The sequence below is a fragment of the Anticarsia gemmatalis genome, chromosome 23 (assembly GCF_050436995.1).
Source record: "Anticarsia gemmatalis isolate Benzon Research Colony breed Stoneville strain chromosome 23, ilAntGemm2 primary, whole genome shotgun sequence".
NCBI classification, from domain to species: Eukaryota; Metazoa; Arthropoda; class Insecta; order Lepidoptera; family Erebidae; genus Anticarsia; species Anticarsia gemmatalis.
The window spans coordinates 381,570-395,238 of NC_134767.1; the positions used below are offsets into that span (position 1 = coordinate 381,570).

A 13,669-nucleotide genomic window follows, 5' to 3' on the forward strand; every position below is an offset into this window, starting at 1 on the left:
TCGGAATGACAGTTTGATTTCGAAGTACGACTTTTGACATTTTGATATGAGATACATACTTAAGTGCGTGTTAAAGACATTACATGAATAATTGTCTTTTTTTACTGTGTCTATGTGGCGAGGTCGGCCCACCAGGCAGAGCTCTCGGGTTCGAACCCAGCGGAAGTCAACAATTTTTGTTGGTTTTTGTGTCTATACATTACTGGCTGCCTAGAGTAAGGAAGTTCAGGTTTTGGACCTGCATGTCCCATAAGGCACGTAAAACTGACCTGTCAATAATCCGTTCCACCGGACCATGAAAGTAACTGCATATAGATTGAATTGAGTATACTGAGCACACACTTGAACGCTTTAAAATAAACTCTAGCACCGTTTAAAAAAACTGTGAATCATCTAATGACTACTTCAAAAAGGGCTCATGTGACATTACAAAACCAGGACATATGCCCTTTTTGAAACTTCATATTTAAAAGTATATCGATATAATATCACTGCGCCATACACTACGTATATCTATTAGTTTCCGCGCTGACATTGCTGACGTGTAATTAGTTCAGCCTTGCGACGTTCTCGTATTATACTATATAACATCATTCTACTAGTATTATGTGTGTTATGTGTTCAAGTAAATGAATCATATCTATTTGTAAACAATAGTTGTTGCATTGTGAAGTGAACGGATATCTTTGTGCCATATGTTTGTCCTACGAGTAATATACAAGCGGAAGAGGTTGTATGGGTAAATGTATGTACGTTTGATCCTCTTTTACAATTCTTCTTTCACCTAAAAACTGCTGAATGGATATTGAAATTGAAATTTACACACATATTCTATAACCTGTATTATATTTTTAATAACCCGTTACTGTCTCACTGCTGTGCAAAGCTCTCCCGAACGAGGGAGAGGTTAGGTCTAGAGTCCACCACGCTAGACAAGTGGGGGTTGAGGGCTTATAATATAAAGCATAGTTTTCCCACTAAAAAGGATTTAACGCAGATAAATCCGAGCGTAGAAACTAGCTTACTAAAGCCATATTTTATACTTAATCACCATAACAAAGTATTGATTAGCTTTACATACATTAATTAACTTTAACCATTTTAAACTTTGGGAAATTGCCGCGGCAACTTTTTTTTCGCAAGTTTAAAAAGATACTCTCGTGCTGATCCCACTAAAAATTGTCTTAAAAAACGAACTCACTGTACGGCGAAAGTTGACCATGATAACCACTGCGCCAAACTTTCAGTTAGTGACTCTTTCATGGCAATAACAAATAAGTCATAATATATTATCTACATATTATAAAGAGGAACTATCTCGATGATACAGCATTTACGTTAATTTAATTATTGTTTGATAAAGCTCAGACATTTTATAACAGTTTTTGTGTTAAACTTTATACAAATAAAGTGACAGAAGTAACGGAAATAGATATTTTTATACAACCTATGAATGTACCTCTTTTAGAAAGTCTGTAACTAGTTAAAAATACATTCTTCCTTTAAAAGCATCTTTCGGCAAAAGATTTTTTTAAATGTTTTCAGTGGCTCTGTAAATTATCCCCAACAAACAAATTGTAAATTTTCTCGTTCCCTCTATGCAACAGTAGTACATATTAGATAATACATCAAAGTTGCAAGGACCGTAGCAGGTAGCGTTCAGTAGATCGCTTCTTTACTACTATCGACTACCGACAACCGGCTAGCTATCGAGAAATTTTACACAAAAATCTGTTTAGCGCCTCTACCGGGCTCCCTAAAAACTATATTGGCAGTACATTTTAAATGACAAACTCTTGAGAATCGCCAGATTGAGTAGATAATTGAGTTACTGGTCCCTATGCCTACCCCTAAGGGAAAAAGTATTTTTGTTTAAAAATATGCATGTATAGGAAATCCCTGTTATGAACCATGACCTCTCGATCTGTCGAGTTTTAGTGACAGTTTCAATCACAAAATAAGAACCCCAGTCTATCGTTATTCCAATATTTATTTTTAAGTAAAAAAGCGCAAATATTCTTATTTTTCTAGTTCAGTCGTAAACAAACGTTTCAACACAAAGGTATTTATCAGACTAGACCTAGACTGGCCTAGATCAACAATACCTAGTACTATTTACTTCCTAATCCAGGGGCTCTCAACATTTTCAAAACAAAACGACATACTTTGTATATTGTTATGAGACTGATCGATCCAGACTCAAGGGTCTAAAGAAATTACAATATGAATTAACTTTATTCGAGGTACTGTTCGCTCATATTAACTACACTTTTGCCGATCCTGTAATTATTTTGCACCGTCAGAAAAAAATATTCCAGATTTACATACATCCATACATACATATAATCACGTCGATTTAAGATTATTTTGATTTTATATGAGATTTAATTTGGTAAAATTTCAACTCAGTGCCTAAACGTCTAAATAACGAAAACATTTTACCAATAAAATCATATCCGATGCAAGAATAAGAGCAACAACATAACAATTTTAAATTAATATTAGCGTGTAGAGTTAGCGAACAATAACTTTTTTCTGTTCATAGGTTGAGAGCCGCTGTCCAAACCAGTGAAAGTGACAAACAACATTGAATTTTATGGTTATATACTTGTGTTATGTCCTACAGGCTTTACTCGCGGCTTTGCTTTAGTCGAAAGCCTTATTTGCAAGGTTCACAGTTTGGTATAGCCACTTTGGCTATAGTATGGCTATAAGTAATTCTGAAATTATTTACTTTATAAGTTAGTTAAATCGTGCATGAAAAGGCTCTCTACTAAGTTGTTGTCTATACCTAGGTTGGACAGTATGCAACATATTTCTACAATAGGCAAAGACATAATATACCTGACAGATCATAATATCTTTGCTGTCCTGCAAAAAAGGGGTGGGGAGGTTCTTTATAACAAGTGTATTAGAGTGGCGCTCTTTGATCTCTATCTGTTTGTATTTGAAAAATAGCGTGATGTTATGTATGTATGTAGTACAGACAATAAACTTCTAGGCTGATTCCAAAGGTAAAATAGAAATAAGGTTAAAATTAAGCATTCGTCCCTCGAAATAAAAAGGGAAGATGCAGATATGAATCCTTGGAAATAAACACACTGACTGTTCCCGTGGCTTCACTTTTTTTCATCTTTCCAGGCTTTCTATCTGTTTGCTATAACTTTAAATCTACTGAATCAAATGTCATGCAATCTTTACAAAAGTAAAAATATTATTTAGGCAGGTATTAGTTAATTACTTGTTGCGTTGAACCCGATGTAACTCGAGTAAAGTCAGGACAAATTAGAAATAAGAAATTATCACTTTCATAAAAATAACCTATTTTATGAGACCCTATAAACGTTTTAATAATACCCTTTTTGATACCCAATAAATACATTTATATCAAAAACAGTTCAAGATCTTTTTGTAGATTTCGCAGAAAAACAGACAAACAGTCTCGTTTCATATTAGTTAGTATTTATATTCAAAATGAATACCTTATGCGAGACACGTTCGATTCTAGAAAACAATAAGATGCGTGTCTTTGGTTCGTGTCAACTTTTTTTTTAAAGTATTGTTCTATACAAATGACTATCTATGGTGGCATCATATGGACATTGTTTCGTCTACCTTGTGGATACGTAAAATGATGGTAAGTGATGTTAGTTAAGTTAGTTAAGCAGCCGGATTTTGTGTCGAGAGGTCGTGGGTTCATTACCGGCGTAAACTTCAAATACAGATTTTTGTTATTAAGACTTTAAAATAAATTATCATTTTATTACGATCGAAACGTGGTCAAATCATAAATGTATACAATGCTATCAATGTATTAGGTATATTTAAAAATAATAAAACTCTCCCAATAAAAGGTTGTGAGGTAACAAACATTAAAAACCCGACGAATTGATAACCACCTCCTTTTTTGAAGTCGATTAATCAACATAAGCTTCTCAACTAAGATTAAAGATTCAAAAAGGCTTCCAGTCTTGTTTTAAAATGATATGAAAGCTCAAAATAATAGACTTCACAAATTCAAGTTTTATGAAGATTGTTTTTGTGGTTCTAAATAATCCTAGGTAATAATAGGTCCTAATGCCTGCCAGTAACTACGAGCCAAAAATATCAAAATTAAAACGAAAAGCAAATAAAAACCCAACTTTTAATCACTAAACATAAACCTTAATCTTTTAAATACACAAGCCTATTTTATTACCATCATTTCAACACAATAAACCTGAAACAGGTGAATCCAGATGATAACATAGCACTTGACAGCATATAAAGTGCGCGGAAGGCACAAGCAATGGAAAGAACAGCCACAACTGTCATTCGAGCGAACCGTTTCATAATCGACTCACACGTGGAGTCGAGACAACGTCCGCGCAACACTATACACGTCAAAAAATACTTTTGGCGCGAAAACTTTTTTTTTTAATCGATCTATTTTTTTTTATTGAGTAAAGATTTTTTTTTGAAGTGTTCTTTAAATTTGAATTTGTTCGATCTATTTTTTTTTTATTAGTTTGTTTTCTTATTGTAGTGTTAAATTAGAATTTGTTGTGGACATTCTCGTTTGTTATTAAATGGGTATTTTTTCGTGTTTGTGAAAGTGAAAATGAAAACTTTTTTGTTTATATTTTTGGCGGGCTATGCGGTTAGATGTGATGACAAGTAAGTTGAATATAAATTATAATTATTCATTAAAAATTAAATAAGGTATTTCGTGGTAAATATTGGGACATGTGTAATAACAATTGTATAAATAATTACAGGAAAATTAGTTTTATTTAATAAAATGTATTAAATCGATGTTATTTTGTTTATGTAAGCAAATATATTTGTATAGGTATCTACCAATAAAAAATTAATATTACGTTATTATATAACAGTAAAAAAAACTGAAGTTTTACGAACAAAAATAATACATAAAAAAATGCATTCAGATTTTAAATTCAATTTAGCAAGAACATATTCTAAAAACACCTGTACAATCAAAAAGAATTAATCATTCGCTAATTTTGCTTTAAATAATATTACAGAAATAATAATTAAATGACGGTTACATACTATCTAACTTATAGCCGCAACTTCCTATCCAATGAATATGCTGATAATAAAATTGTCTTAGTCAGCTTCAAAATTTATGAATAAGTGTCTGGTAACCTATCTATACTAATATTATAAAGCTGAAGAGTTTGTTTGGTTGATTGTTTATTTGTTTGTTTGAACGCGCTAATCTCAGGAACTACTGGCCTGATCTGAAAAATCCTTTCAGTGTTAGATAGCCCCTTTATCGAGGAAGGCTATAGGCTATATATCATCACTAGTCAGCTAGTAAACTATATAATATAAAGTGTAATGTATAAAAAAAATAGTAGTGGTGAAACTAGCCCTTCAATCAGTATAGCCCTTCTTCCAACTATGTTGGAGTCGGTTTCCAGTATCACCGGATGCAGCCGAATACCAGTGTTTTACATGGAGCGACTACCTATCTGACCTTCACAACCCAATTACCTGGGTTATAACACGATACTAAATAAGACAGGTTATCAAACTTCCAAAACCTTGTGAAACTTGTAACGACTGTCAAAGATCTTTGAAAATGACACGTATTAACATGCCTTCAGAAACCTGGAGGTACTCGTAATGAATAAGATGGTCACCCATCCACATACCAACCTCGGCAGCATAGCTTAACCTGGGAGAAACCGTTTAAAAAGTTAAAGTAAGAGAGATACTTAAACAATTGTTATCAGGAAATGTTGTAAAATGCTTGTAAATTATTATTATGAGTAGGTCCAGTGAACTTTTTCTTTGTGTTAGTTTTGGCACGTCCAGCGAGTGCCATTGTCAAGGCGAGCTGTCTTTCATCCAAACGCGTAATACCACAACACAATGTGACGTGTTACTAGGGAATGCAATCCCGACTCGAGATCGTCAACTCGAGATCCCTCGCGATCAGAAATATCAATCCCGCGGGATCCCGAGATTTTCGGGATCCCGTCTAGTTAGTAAAAATAATACAATTCGAACGGCTTGTTTAATGTAATATGTGTGTGATAGTGTGGTGAATGCAATAAATTATTATTTGAAAGAAAATAAAAGCCTTTATTTTTCAATATTACTAACAACGTAACATAATTAACAGGTGTAATAACATGAACATAATCAAAAAAGTAGGTGTAGCTCCAGGAGATCAAAATAAAAAGTAATCACATGGCATTTTGAAAGTAGCCTCTTAAAATACAAAGTGTATCAATATTACGAGCTTCTAATCGGCATCTTAAGTCTATTGCAATGTAGCCAACTGCTGAAAATGCCCTCTCCGACAATCCCGAACGGGATCTCGTCATATTATGCTTCGGGATTGATCCCGAAAAAATACACGGGATCTCGCGAGATCGGGATCCCGCGAGATCGGGATTGCATTCACTACGTGTTACTTATGATGATCGAAGTTTTGTTACCGAATTTACAACTAGGTGGAAAATTAGGACTTTATTTTCACTGAAATACAAAGTTTTTTGAAAAACTAGTGATAAGCTCAATTTCGTTCGCATTTAATTTTCTTGTGACGCAAAGATGAGATAGTGAAATGCAAGAGAAAAATATAGGTAAAGATCTAGAGGTCTTTATTATCTATCTTAATGCTCAATTTTATCATAGCTTGTTCAGTAGTTCAGACTAACAGATTTTCGCATTTCGACAGTTGCTTAGCATAGCTTTTATTTAGACGCTAACCCGTAATTGTAAACTTTACATTACAAGCAATTAAATTGAAAAACTTAATAAATTTTGTACTTATACTTTGTTATTTTGGATATTTCATTCTGAAACTTTTCGACGTATAAAACAGCATATTTTAAGTAATTTGGCATAAATAATACAATCTTACCAAAAAATTTTAAGCAGACCCACTCAAAAATTACTCATGATCCCGGCCCGTAATTCGAACCCAAGACCTTTGCACCATCTTTCTTTTAACTAAAAGACAGTCAAAAATAAAAAAAACACGTTCCAGTGTGAACTTACTAAAAAGCAGTTAGTATTAGTAAATGATTCATAATGCGTAAACTACTCTTACTATTAAAAATACAAACTACATTGTAATGCATTGTTTTGTTTGATCGTTCCAGTTCTGTTACAGAATTATTTGCTCCATTTCTAAAATAGTTATGACTCCGACCTGCACAGTAAGAATAAACTCTTTGTGCTAAAAAACTGCATTTTAGAAAGTAAAAGAGTGCTGATCATGAGATCTTGGCTTCGATTTCCTGTACGGGAGATCCATTCCAAATTCCAGAAGCCACGAAACTGGCAATTATTCTTCAAATAAGGGTAACCTTTGATGAAAAGTCTTTAAATTTTAAATTATTTGACTTATGTAATAACAAATTAATTAATCCCATTAGTGTCCCTCTGCTGGGCAACGGGATCTCCTCCTTTAGTGATGGAAAGCTTAGGCATAGAGACCACCACGCCATGGCCAAGTGTGGGTTAGGGACTTTAGGACTTTTAAATTTTAGGCATGCAAGGTTTCCTCACGATGTTTTCCTTCACCGTTGGAGCAAGTGATAATTATTTTTAATACACACATAACTTCGAAAAGTCATTAGTGTGTTGCCTCGGGTATACTCATGTCTTAGAGAACGTTTGTCCAATGATGTGACAAATAGAGACGCAAATATACTCCAACCACGTGCCACGGCCCTTTATAACAAATTCTGAACTTATGTCATAATATAAAAAATGTCTTTGTTCGTTTGAACATGTTTTATTTTTGAACAGCCAGGGGTCAATGACACGTTAATGTTTATACACTGAATGCGGTCAAGTGCGAGATCGATTTTGTTATTTTTATTCTTCACGACTTGTACCGGAAGGAGAAGATAAAGTCTTAGATATTAGTTCTGGCAGGTTGGAGTTTGAAAAAATATTGTTGTAGTCTTTCTCCGGATATAATAGATTATTGTAACAAATTGTCTCTAAATCCGTCCAGACTTTTTGGTTGTTTAGCCGTAAAAGTGTAGCAAATTTCTTTTTTTTTTTCTATTTTTTTCTTTCAAGAAGACTAATCCCGCAAAATGTACAGCTTTTGTGTCTCGGGGACAAACATACAAATTACGGACACACACACACACAGAAAACAACGTTTGTGGTTCGCAAAAATATTTGTTCATAGTGGGAATCAAATCCTGCTCCGACATACTGATAATTACATGGCGACCACCTTAACCACTGCGCTAAGATGTCTTCCGGGCATGACATGTAAATAAGACTTACCCCCGGTTTTTGAGTACATTTAGCGGTAGTTTACCCATTCAATAACGTTTTTTTTTATATGAGCTTTAACGCTATTCAATAGATAAACTACCGCTAAATGTACCTCAGAAACCGGGAGATAGAGATGATTTTCCATCGCCATTTTCCTAATTTCAACAATTTGGTTTTTTTTAGCCAAATCTTAAGGAGATCCTCTCATAAACCTAAATATTAAAACATTTTATAATACCTCTGTCTAGACGATTTAAAGTTATATTTGATTAATGAAACACAATGTTATCTAATGAAAGCAACGATAATTTCACATTAAACAACAATTGCAAGCCTCGAGGTAGAGTCTGATTACTGAATTATATCACAGTCCTTATCAGAAGCCTACTAAGTTGGTATACTTTAATAAGATTACATACAAATGCACGTATTATGTGATTAAGTTTACAAAATTTAATTAAAAGAGTCTATTTAGTATCACATATATTAGTTGTTTAGATACATTTAAATATATGACAGTGTCCTTTTATAGTGTCATGTTTGATTACAAATCTTCACCTAACTGCGTACTCAAAATATGTTCAGTAGTTCCTAAGTAAATAAGTAACACAGTAACAAACTTTTGCACTTAAAATATAATTTAGGAAGTAGCATATTAAAATTTGCCGAAGCATCGAACATAGGACCGATAGGTTGTGGTTTCAACACTGCTCATGTGCATTGAATCCTATTACAAACTTCTAGGCTAAACTAAGCCTAATCTCTCTAATCATGGCAAAAAAAAATACCAAAGCTTAAATAGAACCTGGGACTTTATTTTATTTACCACTTAAATGCCAGACGCGGTTTGCGCAAAAGTAGCAAAAAAATATTCCAATATTATAATGAAAACAACCCTTTTACTACAATTTGCAAAGAGCCTTGGTTGCAATCCCGGTTGCTAGGCAACGGGATGAATCACATCAAGCGAGCGAAACTAGAGCAACACATTATCATTCTAAACTAAACCTTATCTCTGTACAAATAGGCCTAGATTACTTTGAACCACAACACAACATCAGAAGAATAAAGACCTAAGTAACACGTTACAGGTTGAACGTTACGTCGTTTTGATTCTGAAGGTGATATATGTTTGTGTTTATGTTCTGCAATACTACGTTCAATGTAAAGTCAATCTTTTTACTGTTGTTATAAGGTTGTGTTTTGGCTGTTCAATGTGATTGTTTTGCATATAACTGTTGAATATTTAGGTGTAAATATTTGATCGAAATGTGTGATTTATGATGTTTTGTAACGAAAGCGAGTTCACGAGGTTGTTACACCGGATTTGTGAAAGATTTTTCAAGAACTCTTTCTTTCAATTCACCTTTGGAGTTTGATATGAAGATGAATGAACAATGAACATTTTTTATCAAGGATATTCATCAAGAAGTTAGTTGATTGTAAAATTATCACAAACGGGTAAGGCATTTAGAGTCTAGATCACGATAAAGGAAAAAAAATTAAGCACACACTATACGGGCATACAGAGTAACAACCACAAATAAATTTGAATTTGAATTAAAAAAATCTATGTAAAATATTAATAGACATAGACATGTATGTATTTAATATTATTGTTTTTCTATTACTAAACGTAAAATTATTATTATGAACTGTAAAATCAGGCGATAGATTAAATCACAAGGTAGGATATAAGCCTTTTGAGTTGAGAAATGGCCAAGTTTAAATGATTGGATGTTATCTTAACTTCGCCAAAACTACTAAACAGATTTTGATGAAATTTGGAACACAGATACTTTATAACCCGGACTAACTCATGGGATATCCGAGATTTTTTCCAGGCAAAGGAAGCAAGGCATAAACTAGCCAATTATTGTAGGTATTAAATATGACCTACATGTTTAAAGAATCTGGAGTTCAATACCATTACGACAGTAAATATTTACGTGGCCTGTTAGTGTGTTTATGTACAGTACGCGTGCGGATACATGGATGACTTGATAAGGGATAGTGGCAAATTCCGATATTTTGACCGACATTTTTAAGACTGTTTTTATGCGGTCATTGGGTTAAAGGTTCAATTCGAAGTTGTTTTTTTTTCTAATCGCGTGATGTTCTAGGGTTCGTTTCTAGTATTGAGTAATACTAGAATTGAACCCTAATAGTTTTTAAAGTTTTCAATTTTTCATTTTTTTCAATTTTTCAATAGCATCAAACTCTCCGTTTTAAAAAAAATTGATGCTACGTAGCCAAAAAGCATATTTGACTGCCTTTATGATGTAGGCATGTACTATAAAATGTTACTTTACAGTAAATCAATACTAATCACGAGGTTCCTGGTTCAAATCTCCGCTGAGGTGTCCTTTGCGTATATGGCGTGTTATTACATATAAAGAAGCAAACTATTGAAAGAAGTGATAATGTTTTTTCTCAAACATTCGTTATCAAATGACCTTGGTGATAACAGATGGCCAGTTTGTTTGTCAACAGTAGACAGAGGGCAATACACAAATATGTTTTTTCCTAACTTTATCTCGTAAACAAAAGTCATATGTGATAACCTTTAGGAGAAAAATCTTTAGATAGATACTGACGGACAAACATACTTACATACAGGTCAAACTAAGTCAGTGAAAAACAAACGGTATGATTTTTATATAAGATTTAAGATTTTTTTTATGATACATACCTTTTGTAGATGCGAGATGTTTGATATACTCTTATTTCTCGCCACTGATATTGAGCGTCTCATACTCCCATTCTTTAATGGGGCAAGCCAACTATTATAAACCTTCCAACAGGAATTAGAAAAGCCATATAGAGCTTCGCCTGACCCGGAAGTCGAACTCGAGACCAAGTGATTAGCAATCGCTAACACTATCGTTCGAACTGCGTGCCTAATAATGTTTTTACAATTTATTATCTCTTGTAGAAGAAGGTTTAGAACCCCTGCTCCAGAGGTGTAGCTTTAATCCAATGATGTCAGGTTCGATTTCATTGTTTAGCACGCGAATCCAAGTGAGTGATTATCTTAACAATAGTGCGAGGTTCACATTCCGTGCCGGGCAAATAAACAAATAAATCTATAATAACTACGAATGATGGGCTTTTTATGTGTCTGTCTGTCGAACTCAGGGCTGGCAAAATTGGTGTTCGCATAATAATATGCAAATAGTTTTTACATTCTATACAATCGTTTTTTTTTTGACCAGTTACTGTCCCACTCCTGGGCAAGATCCTACCGAACTAAGGAGGGACTCTACATAGCTAAATTCTGTACAATTGTTTTATTTTTTACCAGTTACTCTCCCACTTCTGGGCAAGATCCTACCGAACTAAGGAGGGACTCTACATAACTTTAAGACTGTGTTAAAATACTCTCAAGCATGCAAGGTTTCATAACGATGTATTTCTTTACTGTTAGAACAAACTATAATTATTTCTTACCGATTTTGTGTAATACTTCACAGATAATATGATTTTGCTTAACCTAAAATTGGTTTGTTTAATGTTTTGCAGGCTGAGCGATGAATCTAGTCAGTATTTATGTTAGGTATGTATTAAACGTTATTTTTGTTAATTTTGTTTTAAAAAGGATTTAGATATGTCACATACGAGAGAATGGGTCCAAATTTTGCCCGTTTTCTTAACATTTCTTATTGCTACTCTGCTCCTATTGGTCGTAATCGTGATGATATATAGCCTATAGCCTTCCTCGATAAATGGGCTATCTAACACGGAATTTATCGAATCGGACCAGTAGGTGACGCATTCAAACAAACAAACAAACGAACAAACTCTTCAGCTTTATAATATTAGTATAGATTAGAAAACAATATAAGCTTACAGTTCGACACCAAGGCGCTCACATGCTTAAGACTTGCCCAGCAGTGGGATTATTAAATTTATTATTATCACCAGTCAGATGGATTTTATTGATTGTACATCCCTATCTCCTCTGAGGCCAAGGCTATCAGTCGAGCTGCGCCCACTCCGCCACACCGCCACGCCGGCTACAAATCACGACTACAATAGCTCTGTATGTCTGTATGTCTCTATGTCACGATACTTACATATTATTATATGATGTCATTAGTACAAAAAGTATGCCTTAGACAGTTTTTGTGAGTTTTTGTATGAGATATGTGAATGGAACAAAAAAAGTATGTCAGGAGTATTTTTGAGTATACGATTCGTGGGATTACAGCGTTGATATATAGTATATTTTTTATTTCTCGTGACTATTAATTTTTCTCTCTACGGCTTCACTCGTCTGAAATCTCAGCACTTCCATAGATAAGCGCGATACCTTTAATTATTATCAATATCTTTAATTTAAATATGTAGTAGTATTTGCTAGTTATATCACATTTTAAACTATTTTAAAGGCCTGCCTCTCCTAATACTTCGATTATTATAATTTATTTTAACTATGTAAAGTGTTCGATTATTTATATATTCGCGTTTATTTTAATTTATTTGCCAGAGATGTGGTAATAACAACGATTTATTTCACACATTCCTAATAAGTGGTAGACTTCCAATCCATTTCCTATCGTCGTAACTACGAAAGCGGTTAGATCGTCTCCCTTAGACCACTTATCATACGCCTAAGCCTAGCCTTTCTACTATCTTGGATTCTTCTTCGGCGGCGACATGAAAAAAAAATACAAGCGAATTGAGAACCACCTACTTTTATTAAAGCCGGTAAAGAACAAACTGCCACCAAACGTTTACGCATTTCTAACTCTCTAATTAAGTAAAGCCCCAATTTCAAATGAAAACACTCCAATATTTGAACTCTAAGATTAACTAAATGAAGAGTAAACATAGAATTATCACATCGTTTTCACATTAAGTGTATTTTTTTGTTGATAGATAAGTTTTCACTGCGCGTACGCAAATGTTTGTGCAAGGCGCGGTAGTATTGTTTGTATTGTTACGTGTTCGACACGCCTAGTATCGCCTAGTGTGTAGATATGAATGGAGATTTAGGTGTGGCGGGCACACTTCTTCATGATATTATATGTCAATTACTTAAGGCACTCAAATCATTTGCTTCGATCCTCTGTGGCTAGTGAATAAGGACGCCACGCCACTACCATTGCGTCAGGGTTCGATTCCTAAACGGAACGATTGTTCAGGTTTGGTTGTACTTTCTGTCCTTTACTTGTATATTTGTAAAACTTTCCGCGACACAAGACCAATTCTTAGTGCGGGAGTTGTCTTTTAAAAAGAAAGAATATTCTCCATAAAAGCCCAGGGTTTTTGTATCACGGCCGGTATATAGCAATAGCCTCTCCTATTACACGGGACTAACATTGTGAAGGGCGAAAAACGAGAATTTATTCTATACACTTAAATGTCGGTATCTTCAGGTGTAATAGACCCAATGTTATTTGTACTA

At 34.0% G+C, this 13,669-nt stretch overlaps 1 protein-coding gene across 2 annotated transcripts in view; it reads left to right on the top strand.

Moving 5' to 3' along the window:
* The first annotated feature begins 4,306 nt into the window (after positions 1–4,306).
* LOC142983197 (hyaluronidase-like) overlaps positions 4,307–13,669 on the top strand; it is a 29,493-nt gene continuing 20,130 nt past the window's right edge. For both annotated transcript variants that reach the window (XM_076130087.1, XM_076130086.1), the window contains exon 1: positions 4,307–4,656. In XM_076130087.1, coding sequence (XP_075986202.1) covers positions 4,601–4,656 — 56 coding nt within the window. In that variant the 5' untranslated portion in view covers positions 4,307–4,600. The remainder of the gene's footprint in view (positions 4,657–13,669) is intronic.